The sequence below is a fragment of the Erithacus rubecula genome, assembly GCF_903797595.1.
Source record: "Erithacus rubecula genome assembly, chromosome: 5".
Classification (NCBI taxonomy): Eukaryota; Metazoa; Chordata; class Aves; order Passeriformes; family Muscicapidae; genus Erithacus; species Erithacus rubecula.
In genome coordinates this window covers 67,317,087-67,329,574 of record NC_136687.1, presented here as the reverse complement: position 1 = coordinate 67,329,574, position 12,488 = coordinate 67,317,087, and the positions used below count along the sequence as shown (strand labels likewise).

Genomic DNA, 12,488 nt, shown 5'->3' with positions numbered 1-12,488 from the left:
GTATTACAGAGAACAACATAGCCACAGAAACAAACATCTCTGTAATGGTTTAAATTAGCTGTTTACACAAAGGTGCTGGTTGATTGTTCTGACAGAAACATGGAAGCAGGCTAAGCTTTCCACAAACTGAGTCATTGGTGAAACAATCCCCTCAGCACTGCATTTTTAGGACAATGCTGTTGTAAAAAAAGAAAAAATGTACAATAGTACATATAGTTTCATAGTAAAGTGGTACCTGAACAGATTCAGTTTTCCTTCCTTTGTTAAAGCATATACAGCTTTATAAAATATAAACCTTCCAAAGGTTAATTTTAAAAGCTTAGAAGAGGCTTTGCTAATTCTAAAAGTAACAGACAAAATACCATTTTGCTCCTACAAGGTATGTGTTTTATTTTACCTCAACAGTTTTAGCCTTGGAAGGTGAGCCATGAACTTGACTACATGTTCTGTGTAAACCTCCACCAGTCAACTGAAGACTCCCCCTCGGATGGGAATGCTCTCGTTCAGCCCGTGCTCTATTAGCTTGATGTCCTCCAAGTCATCCTTGATGATGCTGATTAGGTGACTCAGCCCTTCTTGCTGCTGCTTCAGGTGCTGCAGGTAGTTCAGAAACCAGTGTGAGTATTGCTCAGTTTCACAGACTCCTTAGGTAATAATTTGCCCAATTTCATGTGCTGGCCTTGGCACATTGATAAGCCTGTTTCTTTGAGGAAGGAATAACATTTTCTGTACTAACAGCTTGGTGCCCTGGCACTGCAACCAATTGCAAGGATGACTTGTCAAACAAGGCAAGAACATGACAGTGTAGACCTAGCCAGTGTGTGTCTGGCTAAAATGATCAAAGAGTAGGCCAGGATTCTAGCCAGCAATACTTACTTGCTTGATTTCCCTTAAGAGATCTGCATCTATGTAATAGCGCTCCTCAGCCCGCACTGCTCCAAAGTGGTTCTGCATCCTGATCTGGGACATGAGCTCATTCAGTCTGCCCTGGGAGGAGGAACAGGCTTAAATCAAACACAACTCATTTGCTCCAGCAGCTACTGTTCCTTGAGTCTCCAGGGCTGGAAGCATTGCTGCTCATTCAATTTTGAGATGTTCTGGAAGGCACACATAGAGTAAGTGACTCCAATATCTACTGGCTATTCAGCAAAGAACATGATGCTACAACCTACTCACACTGCTGGACTGAAAGCCCTCCACAACTAACACACACTCATGGTTTGGGAAACTGAAGTGTTTCTAACGAGGAAAGCCCAGAGCTGTTAGCCAAACTGTCACTGACCTTGAACTGCGTGGGTGCATTAAGCTCACACTGAATTGTATCCAGCTGCACACGAAGCTGCTCCTCGTCTGCTTGAATGGCATAACCACTTTTCCTCTGGATCTCCTGCTTTATTAGCACCTACAAAAGAAGCCTTTGATGTTCATTAGGGAACACGTGGCCCATCCCTCTCCCCACCAGCCCAGCTACATCTTTTTGCCCTTCCTTCAGCCTCATTCTCACTGATTTGTTGTGTCATTTAGTCTGCTGCTCTAAGACCTCAGGGCAGCCCTGTGGTCTTGGGTCAGTGAGACAAAGGTTCCCAAGTATTGCCATACCTAAAGCTTTCCCTGACAGCTCTGCCTGGTACTTACATGAACACCTGGTAGCTGAAGTCAGAATAACTTTCAGCACTGGCCTGCACAAGATGGAAGAGGTTGTTCTTCCCTCTGAGAATGCACTAGACTGTGTCAAAGGAGTTATTTAAATTATCCCTGTTACCTGCAAAGTTCTGTGTGAAAGTGCCATCAGTTTCCTTTTGTACTGGGCAATTTTTGCCATTGTTGTTGTCTGGTTTTTCTGCAGCTCACTGATATCTTCTGAGATTATCTGCAGAGGAGATGAGAGTCAGCTGTAAGTCAGAGAAGGTCTTTGATAACAGAACACGTTAGGCCTGATTTAAAACTAGGAGTTTCATGACACTACACCACCCAGATGATTTTAGAAAGCTTTCCTCTAGCTCTACTGTTTATTTTCATATTCAACTGGGATTTTCAGAAGGCACTGGAAAATTGTCCAAATTTAAAAGTCCATGCCAATATAACTTAATGGAGCTGGTGTAAATTAGTCTATAGCAAAACAATAAGCTTGAACCTGGAACAAATTAATGCCAAACCATACTGTTCAGGTTTTGGGGCAAGAGATCTATTTAAGGAATATATTAAGAACGTGGTTCACGTTTCAGTTTTGAGCACACAGAGGCAGGTGCATTGAATAGCACATCCTTTGTCAACAGCAAGTCATGATAAAGATGAGCAACCTTACATCTAATCGAGTTTGATGCTGTTTGGTCATCTGATCTTGCACCTTCAATCTTCTCAGCAGTTCCTTGAAACCCACCATTGGCACAGGAATAAGCCTATGAGAACACAAATATTTCTTACAATGTGTTTTTGTACTGGACACAGGATAAGGATTAATAATTACAAACAAAATCTAACATAAAGTTACAGATTATGGGGTTTTTTTATAAATTAATATATAACCATATCTTCTTTTGCTAAGCTCTAGAGTCCTCACTATTCCCAACAACCTGCTCCTTTTCCATAAGGAAACCAGCCCAATTTCTCTGTAACCACTGGAGGGTACAAAGGTGCATCACCTTCAGCAATTGCAAAAGATAAGTCATGATAACTAATCCATGTAACAGAGGACACCACACCTCTGAGGAACCCAATAAGACTCTTCATCCTGACAGCTCCTAAGCCCCTAAATGGGTAAAGGGATTAAGACAGGCACTGCCACTAATCCTCACTGCTTTCAAGGGGATCAGCACATGGCCAAGTTGTACTCGAGTAACTTTCTTGCAAGTTATCTGAAGGGTACTATGCAATTATTATCTCTTTCTCCCCTTTCCAAGCCTTGCTGCAATACTTCAATGCTTGGGCAGACTATTGGACTTACTTATCAGGGTCAGGATTATCAACTTTAGCTTGTTCCCATATAATAGGATCAACACCTAAAAAAAAAAGAAGGATTTTTTAGTATGGATATCTGAATAGAGAGATGTAGCAGCTGCTAACCAGGAAAAAATGCTGTGAAACACACAAACCCTATTAGCTATGTTAACCTGAGTGCCTGTTACACAAATTAAGGTTAATTAAACTGGGGTAGTTCTTTAGAAGTCCTGGTCCTGAGCAGGGACAGTAAATTCAGAGCCAAAGGCTGTCAAGCACTCCTGCAGATTTGAAAGCAGGGGAATGAAATAACCCATGGGTGCTCCCATTGGATACTCCATACTTTAAAGGGAGAAATTCCTACTGCTCCCACTATATACCACACTTAGGTCACCTGTCCTTTTTTGTGTGAAGCAAACAAATCTTCAAAGACTCAGTAATTAAGTTATCTAAGTACCAAATCAGTTGGCAAAATAATCCCAGTAGGAGTTAGCTCTGACTATTCTGCAAGGCTAGGCCCAATGTCTTTCCCAATCTAGATTTCACAACTTCTCCTATCCTAAACACAGACACATATAGAAGCTATAGACACAAAGGTAACTTGTCTAATCAAATGCCATGAATAGCCCTTAACTACTCTGAGACAAAGCTCTATGTGCATTGTCTGTGGCCACCTAGGCAAGCTAAAAGACCCATCTGAAAAGTAGCAAGTGACTATGGGACACCATTATTCTGATTTTTGACTTTTTTTCCCTTATTCTTCCCACAGGTGTTTTCCAGCAGGCTGACACCTGCTTTTTTCCCAGAGAGCCCCAAGGCCCAGCCCACGCACCAGCAGGAGGGTTCTGCAGGAGCTGCTTGACTTGTGCTGGGGACAGCTCTGTCCTGGCCATGGCCAGGCTGACCCCCAGCTGCTGCAGGGATGATTTGATGTTGGCCTGCTCAAAGTGGGCGTAGAGGGTGGTTGCAGGAACTCTCCTCGAGGTGCCGTTGGGCGAGCGCTCCACAACGTAAATGATCACTTCTGTCCTGAGGGACACCAAATGTGCAACATTTGTCAGGAAAAGGCAGCACCCAGGAGCTAACACAACACACAACCACCCAAAATATCCAAGCTCTCACTTCTCCCAGCTGACCTTCAACTTCCTTTAGCTAAGTGAGATGTGAAGTACCAGTAGCTGCAGGGTTTAACACAGCAAGGGGGAGAGAGAAAAGCTGTAAATATCATTACATTCTCTGCTCTCCCCAGTTTTAACAATTCTATTCTATGCTGATACTAGTACTACACTGAGAATAACCTAAAATCTCTGGAAAGGTGGGACTAGACTTAGCACCATAGGAAAAACTGTATGAAGGAATAAGAGATACAAATCAAACTCATGATGAACAGATCTAAAACCAAGGAGAAGGGGAGACAGGAGACATAGGCAGCAACCCTTTGTAACATGCAATATAAACAGGCAACCCTGTGGGAAGTTCACATACTGGTCATCTGGCATCGTTTTAACACCTTCGACATTGACAGTGAGGGTCTGGTTTCCTCCCAGAATTTTGTGTAGTGATTCTACAAGCTGCTGCTGCTGGCTTCGAATGTCTGCTTCTTTTCTGTTAAACACCAGGACCACGAGGCCATCTTCATCTTTGTTGTTGGGCATTAAACTGTAACCCACAGCCTGCCAAGGAACAAAATGAAGGTACATTACTTAGCAAAACCATATCCTTGTGGAATGAAGGGAAGGGGCTAAATCCCTCCATTTTTAGAACAACTGGTCCAAAATTTAACTCACAATGTATTCAGAGATGCAGAAACATAAAAATCAATCTCCTTTTAAATCATTCTCTCCCACAGCCAGCAGCAGAGCAGCTTTTGAAACAGTTTGGATTTTTACAAAAAGTTCTTAAGTATCCCTTTCCCATCAGGGGAGTTGCCAACACAGCAGAGCTGACAGCAATCAGGAGCATTTTACAAACTGACCCTTTTTCCAAAGTGCAAATGGAACTGGTGGATCAGACTCTATTACAAGCAAAAGCAGAGTGGCAGCTTTCACCTCTCTTGCCTACCAGCTGTCACCCCAACACAGCCCTGGTGACAGGGTGGACAGCAGGTGCTCTGTGAGGCCCTGACACTGCATGTGAGTGGGTGACCTGCACCTTTCCCCTCGTGCAAGTTCAGCTGAAGACAGAAATGAGGTGAGGACGTGCCCAGGAGCCCAGTTTTGTCAGCAGAGGATCATCCCCTGCCATGGTGAGCCTTGCAGAACCAGCCATCCTGTCAGGGAGCACAACAGCCATAGCTAAGGAAGAATTTGTTTTTAAGCACATGACACCTCTGGTATTTCTGCTTTAAATGAATAACTCCTCTTTCATGATCTCTTTATGTACCACAGTATTTTCAAACTAGAACAGATTTTTTTTTGTTTACTTCACTGTGGTCCTTCAAACAAGGCCTGTAACATGTAAATTAGCAGCATGCATTTCTTGGTCTGGAACTGCAGGCTTCTCATGTGTCCCAGGGCTGGAACTGTGTACAAGTGGATTCCTGTGGAACCCTTGATGCAATGGTTCTTTCTTATCTGATGCCAGGTGTTTCCAGGGGCAATAACCCAACTAGCTCATGGTGCTTTGTTCCTATCCCTGTGCCACCTTCTCCCCTATTTCTGCAGGCATCTTCCACTGGTGGCACAGATGGAATCTGTCAGTATCTCACTTAAGGCACGTGAATTCACGGCATTAGAAACACTCCAGTCACAGGGACAAGAGTAAACTTAGTATCTGACATTGTCTAACCTGAAAACTCTTCTTTTTAGCATATGAAACTCTAAAATAACCGATTTTACATCACACAACTTATACTGGGCAATTTTTCAAAGCTCAGAAATCGTGAAAGCAATATCAGACAACAACTTACTAGAAAATAAGCTTTCAGGTTTGTTGCCAACAAAATGTTCAAGGTAACACTGAAAAAGGTGATGCAACAAAGCCAAACATTTGCAAAGCAGGCACAGTTGCTGCAAAAATCTCACAGAAGTCTCATAATGTGCATAATCAACACTAGACTTAATTAAGTATTAACCTACATTCAGGTCACAAAGTTAGCACTCCAAAGGATCAGCTCAGGGAAGGAGAGTATCACCACCCTGCCCCAAATCCCCCTACAAGCCTGAGGCTTAGCAGCACAGTCAGCAGGTGCAGGATTTGCAGAGGATGGAGAGCCACAAATTTGTTGTGGACTTGAAAAGCCAGATCTGAAACTGCTGACAATTCCACACAGGGAATGGATTCAGCATGAGCACTGGCAAGGATAAAGGCACACGAAAGCTGAAGACTGAAGGATTTTAAACCTGGCACAGGCCAGGTTCACAGAGGGTTATTTTAATCTACACAAAGCAATGAAGACCCTAAAGCTCTTATTCAAAATGTTCACAGTTTCTTTCAGACAAGAAGGTTATTTTTAATTGTTTCTGTCTTATTGCAACGCAGAGATACACATTAAAATTAATTTCCATAGATCTGTTCCAAGTACACACACACTAACCTGAATGCTAGCACATGAAAATGTTACTTTCATCATCCACATCTGGGCTCATTATCTAGTCCCTCCACACCACCCAGATTTCCAGCATCTTCGAACCTTTTAATGAGTATGCATCAGAACTGTGCAGATTACCTGCAAAAATACCGTTTCAGAACACTCTCGGTGGTGACAAGAGCTGATGTAACACACCCACGAGACGCTCACTCAGAGTGAGGGCACAGCGCCCTCTGCGGGCAGCTGGGCGATGCCGTACCTTAAAGCGGCAGAAGGGGTTTTCCTGCGTGAACTCCACCGGAGCGATGTTGTTATTGAAGTAGCCTTTGCCCGTGCCCCAGAAGGCCTGCAGCTGGTTCCACTTGGCCAGGATGGCGTCCCTCTCATCTCCCAGCAGTGTCGGGGCCGAGAGGGCGCTGGCTGTGTTGATGAGCTGGTTGGACTGAGCAGGTGTCTGGGCAGGCTGGTTGAACAACCCGCCGCCTAATGCTGAGAGGGAGGAAGAGAAACAAAAATGAACTCCTTGACCAACCGTGACCATGCTGTCACCTACCATCTGCCTACCATTGCATCACTTCTTAGCATATTCTGAGAAGCAAAATAAAACCACTGAATGAATAAATTCATTAAAATCAGATCATGTTTCTTAAGTGTCCTTTTACAGCCACTCTTCATCTACCACAGAAGTTTCTGAATGCTACACTAGAGGAAATTTTATTTTATTTTAAATGAGACATGTATTGATCCATGTCATCATCTGGCATCCTCTATACCTTACTCTGAGAGGCAGGCTGGCTGTTAGAAATTCACTGCACTCAGAGCCTGAAGCTGCTTACTATCCAACTCCCATTTAAATTAATCTCAATGCCTTTTTCCTCCCACTTCTTGCAATGCTGTGACTGCAACATCAATTCTCTCACTACAGTTTCTACCACCATTAAACCAAAGCAGTAAATACTGTTGGAAGCTCAAGGGTGAAGCTCAGGGACTTGTCTGAGCTCTAGTTTAAGGGTAACAGCCCCTGTTACAATACCCTTCTGTCCCACCAGCTGAGCCACTGAAGGTGACAGTCCTGTGCTTTCACTGCTAAGGGATGGTGAACCCAAGGGCCATACTCACTGGTCTGCTGCTGCTGCTGCTGCTGCTGGGTTCCAAAGCCGCCAAAGCCTAGCCCGGTTCCCAAACCACTCCCCAAGCCAGTTCCAGTTCCTGTGCCAAAACTGGTACCAAAGCCAAAGCCTTTGTTCTGGGTAGCACCGAAGAGCCCTGGGGAAAGGAGGAGATGATGACTGAGAAGAAGAGCAGAGCAGGCAGGTAACGCAGAGCACTGCTGGTTTGCTCTGCAGGCAGCCAGCCCTCGAGCCCCTTACCGCCGGTGCCGGTGTTGGTGGGCGCCGAGAAGCTGAAGGCCGGGGCTGCAGTGGTGGTGGTGGTCCCAAAGCCTCCGAAGGCACCTGCAAACACAGAGTGCGGTCAGGCAGCGGCACACGGCCCTGAGCCGGGCACAACGGGACAGCCTCGGTGTTATGGTGCTGACAGACGGATGGCACGGGCACGAGCATGTCGGTCACACTGGGCATGGCACCGAGCTCACCGTCCCGGAAATGGGGGAGAAATGCACCACAGAGCCACAGCTGGGATGGTGTGTAACAGAGCAAACGAGGGCAGCACTCAGACATCTTGCTCCTCTACCAGAGGGATGTGCTTTCCTTCCCTAGTGACAGACACAACTAATGGTGCTATTCCTCAGATTCGTTTGCAGGAATACTTCTGGTCAATGTCAAGTATTTAATAAGCAACCTGATGTTTTGTGAACTTTACAAACAGTCCTAACCTGGGGAAACAAATCAAAGCATGAGTTGCTGTGCTTACAGGCAAAATTTACAGGTAAAATTGTACAGGGTCCTTTTTTTAAAAGCCTTATTTCCCCATGATCCTCCCAGTTACATCTCATTTGGAGGTTCAACCACTAATATAGGAAGATGGATGCAAAAGCAATCAGACTTCCACAGCTTTTCAGCAGGAGAGGACCTAAATGAGTGCCTGAGCTCCAGTGGTGCCATGGTGCCAGGGAAGGTGCAGCCTGTGGAGTGCTGACCTGCCTGGGAAACCAAGGTCTCTGTTTCCTGCTGCTTTTACATGCCCTCAAATGAGAAAAGACAGTCTGTTACAAAGGATTTGTCACAAAGATGCTGCCTCTCCTAACTCTTATGTCAGTAGCAAAAAGGAAAAAAAGTTTCTTTATATCTATTGCACTCACAGACCTGCCCACAAACAAAATGAAAAGCATAAATCAAACCTGATATGCAATTGCATTTCATTTCCATTCAGCAAACATCTTAATGTGAGTGGGCACAAGAAACTGTTCCCTGTATCACCCATGTTTCCATCCTGCCAGTGAGCAGGACACCCTGGCAGGAGCACCACAGATGACACTATTTTTAGGTACCTTTGTACACAGCAAATTTAGTCACGCTTTTGTGAAAAGGAACCTGAGAGCACAAATTGAATATCAAATGGACTATCCACAGTGTGTTCTGGAGCAGCTCAAACAAAGCCAAAGAAATGCAGTCCAAGAGTGTTCACAGCCAATCAGCCCCAGTGAGATGGCTGGAGTGCACACAGCAGATGAGAGGCGCTGACACAGAGCGGTGGCACTATGGGATGGATGGAATTCCTATACGAGCAGCAACCCCCGGGCTGATTCCACACCCACAAAAGCATCGGAAACCCACCCAGCCCGGTGGCAATATCTAAGCTGAAATGACATCAGCTGATGGCTCAGATCTGATGGATCTCTGTGGGGACACCAAGGGCTTCCTCAGCTGCCCCCCAGCCCAGCCATGCCGTGCAGGGGCTCTCTGGAGCACCAGTGCCTCTGGAGGGCTGGAACAGGGAGGTTTTGGGATGCAGCTCTCAGGGAACACGCCACAGCTGGGCTCTGACTTGGTGCCGGTCGTATACAATCTGTTTCTCCACAGAAACTACTGAGGGGTGGTGCATTCACAACAGCCAATGAGGAGACATGGGGGAAGATGAAAACATGACTGCAGTAGTCCAAGAATCTCATGTCAGGAAATGTGGCACAGGGACCAGCCCTGGGATTGCTCAGGATCACCTGGATTCATTCCCATTTCAGAGACTTTTGGCTACAGGGTTATTTTTCCTCAAAAGCCATTCCTTGAGAATTTAACAGGCAAAACCCCTCCAAGCCTACGGCTCTCCAACCCAACCCATTCCCAGAGCCCCTACAGCCAGTGTTCACTGGATATGAGGATCAGTGGTGGGCACAGATTCCCAGTGAGGGATGCAATTCTTGGACCCCTGCTGGTAACATTTACCACAGAACACGTATTTACGCATTATCTACCTGCGCTTGCCAGACTGTTACCAAAATTGAAGGGCGGAGTTGCGGTAGTGGAAACACCGAAATTCCCAATATTAAAATTCACCGCGGGATTAGCGGCTAATCCGAAACCCCCAAAATTAAACCCACTGGCAGTGGAGTTTGCAGTTTCAAGCCCACCAAATCCTGACGAGCGGGAAGCAGAAAAAGAGCAAGGCAACATTAGTTCTGAGTGAAAGGCAAATCCCAGGAAAGAAAAGCTGAAGCATTTTTCCACCCCCATGGGCAAGACAGGCATTGCTAGAAACAAGAGCAAAAGGTATTAATTGACATTAAACATTACCTATTGGACACAAGGAGGACAGTTAAAAGCTTCACACACTGCTGCTGTAAGGACATTATTTTTCAATTATACTGTGCAAAAAGCTGCAGCATTTCCCCACCTTATTTCCAAGCCCTACATGAAACCATCTCTGTGATTCAATATTCACATTAAAAGTCATTTTTAATAGCCAAAGGCAGCTCGAGACAGCTGCATCTGTGTTAAGTGTAACAGATAATAGCAAAATTAATTCATAAACTATCAGGAAGGCAAGAATAAATCATTGCCATACAAGTAATACAGCAGAATAACCACAAAACTCGGCTCCAGCAGCTGAGGCACCACACCAGCCTCAGCTACTGCAGGGCAGACTTATCCAAGTTCTATTGCCAAAATCTGCCCACCTCAGCCTTGCAGGATTTAGTGATGCATCCAGCACCCTGTCACACAACTGAAACAGGTTCATGCTGGACAGACAATGGGAAGTCCTGAGGTGTGTTCCCTCAGGATACTGGTCTGTGTCAAAAGCCTTGACCAGAAAGAGTGTGTGTAAAAGTCCCAGAGGGGAAGAGACAGTAAAATTCAGGTTAACTACAGTAAAAGTCCAAAGGACTTGCTCGGAGCCAACAATCAATTACTTTACTAAGTGAGGGTAAGGAAAGTTCTGTCTTACACTTCACCATGACTAACAGTGACAAAAGAAGAGGGGGAAAAGCTTTCCAAGTTAACCCCTGTCTTTTACCTTCCTCAAAAGAGAACTTCCAAGGGCATCTCGTTCAAACGACTTTACTGCAAGCAAAACGCTGATCCGAGGGAACGGCACCACCTCACCACAAGCGCCTCACGAGCAACTCCCGGGCCCGCCGAGGGCCGGGCGGGGCGCGGGACGGCGCCTCTGAGGGGACCGCGGTTCCCATTGACTGAGGGGCACGCGCGGCTCCCTGAGGGGATCGCGGTTCCCATTGGCCGGGGGGCACGCGCGGCTCCCTGAGGGGATCGCGGTTCCCATTGGCCGGGGGGCACGCGCGGGTACCTGAGGGGACCGCGGTTCCCATTGGCCGGGGGGCACGCGCGGCGCCTCTGAGGGGACCGCGGTTCCCATTGGCTGGGGGGCACGCGCGGCGCCTCTGAGGGGACCGCGGTTCCCATTGGCCGGGGGGCACGCGCGGCTCCCTGAGGGGATCGCGGTTCCCATTGGCTGGGGGGCACGCGCGGCGCCTCTGAGGGGACCGCGGTTCCCATTGACTGAGGGGCACGCGCGGCTCCCTGAGGGGATCGCGGTTCCCATTGGCCGGGGGGCACGCGCTGCCGGCCGCCGCTGTTCTCATTGGCGGGGGGGGCACGCGCGGGTACCTGAGGGGACCGTGATCCCCATTGGTGGGGGGGCACGAGAGCTCCCTGAGGGGACCGCGGTTCCCATTGGCCGGGGGGCACGCGCAGGTTCCTGAGGGGACCGCGGTTCCCATTGGCCGGGGGGCACGCGCGGCTCCCTGAGGGGACCGCGATCCCCATTGGCCGCGGGGGGGGCACGCGCTGCTCGGCTCCCCCCGCCCCGCTCCTCCGCGTCCCGCTGCCCCCGGCGCTTACCGGTCGGGTTGGCGGCCCCGGCTCCTGCCGTGGCGCCGAAGTTGAAGGCCATGGGGCCGATCGTGGGACGGCGAGCGGAGGTCCCCGCGGGAGGCGCGTCCGAGCCCCCGCGGCGGGTCCAGCCACAAACAAAACCGGCCGCACGCGCCGCTTTTCCGCCGCCGCCAAAAGCGCTTCCGGGTGGCGCAGGCGGCGCGCGATGACGCAGTCCGCGCGCGCCAGTGGGCCGTACCACTACGGGAGACGGGAGGGGGGGCCCGGGCCAGGTTTAATGTGCCAAGGCACGCGGGGAAATAAAGGAGAATAAAGCCAAACAGCTCTTCCCCGAGCATCGGGATAGGATCCTGCTTTGCGCTAAACAGCGATTATAAAGGCTCGCTCGAAGGAAAATATTCGCAGCTCCACCGCAGCAGGCGTCCCCCTCCCTGGATCCCCCGCGGTGCCCCCGCTGCTCCGCAGACGCTGCTGTGGCACCCGCACCCACAGCGTCCCGCCGCGCTGAGAACGGCAGGGCGAGGCCAGTCCCAGCGCCGTCCCCCCCGGAAAGGGGGACAGCGCCATCACAGAATCCCAGCAGGGTTTGGGTTGGAAGGCACCTTAAAGCCCCTCGTGGCAGGGATTCCCTCCACTCTGCAAGGGTGCTCCAAGCCCCAGTGTCCAAACGGGCCTTGGACATTCCAGGGATCCAGAGGCAGCCGCAGTTTCTTTGAGGAATCCATTCAAGGGCCTCGCCAGCCCTCACAGGGAAGAAACCACAAGACCCCAAG

General features: G+C 48.4%; 1 protein-coding gene across 3 annotated transcripts; it reads right to left on the bottom strand.

The window, feature by feature from the left end:
* Window positions 1–364: 364 nt before the first annotated feature.
* NUP54 (nucleoporin 54) lies at window positions 365–11,933 on the bottom strand (the record flags this gene model as incomplete). Of its 3 annotated transcripts, XM_079306971.1 has the most annotated exons (13): window positions 365–594; window positions 877–987; window positions 1,283–1,402; window positions 1,763–1,870; window positions 2,306–2,399; window positions 2,945–2,999; window positions 3,770–3,966; window positions 4,423–4,610; window positions 6,726–6,955; window positions 7,586–7,732; window positions 7,837–7,920; window positions 9,837–9,998; window positions 11,722–11,921. In XM_079306971.1, the coding sequence occupies 13 exons, from the start codon at window positions 11,771–11,773 to the stop codon at window positions 466–468; spliced, it is 1,677 nt and encodes a 558-aa protein (XP_079163097.1). In that variant the 3' UTR covers window positions 365–465. The 3 variants fall into 3 exon arrangements, with proteins under 3 accessions (XP_079163097.1, XP_079163095.1, XP_079163096.1); XM_079306969.1 differs by lacking the exon at window positions 9,837–9,998 and having other exon boundaries at window positions 11,722–11,933; XM_079306970.1 differs by lacking the exon at window positions 11,722–11,921 and having other exon boundaries at window positions 9,837–10,110.
* Between the last annotated feature and the right edge of the window lie 555 nt (window positions 11,934–12,488).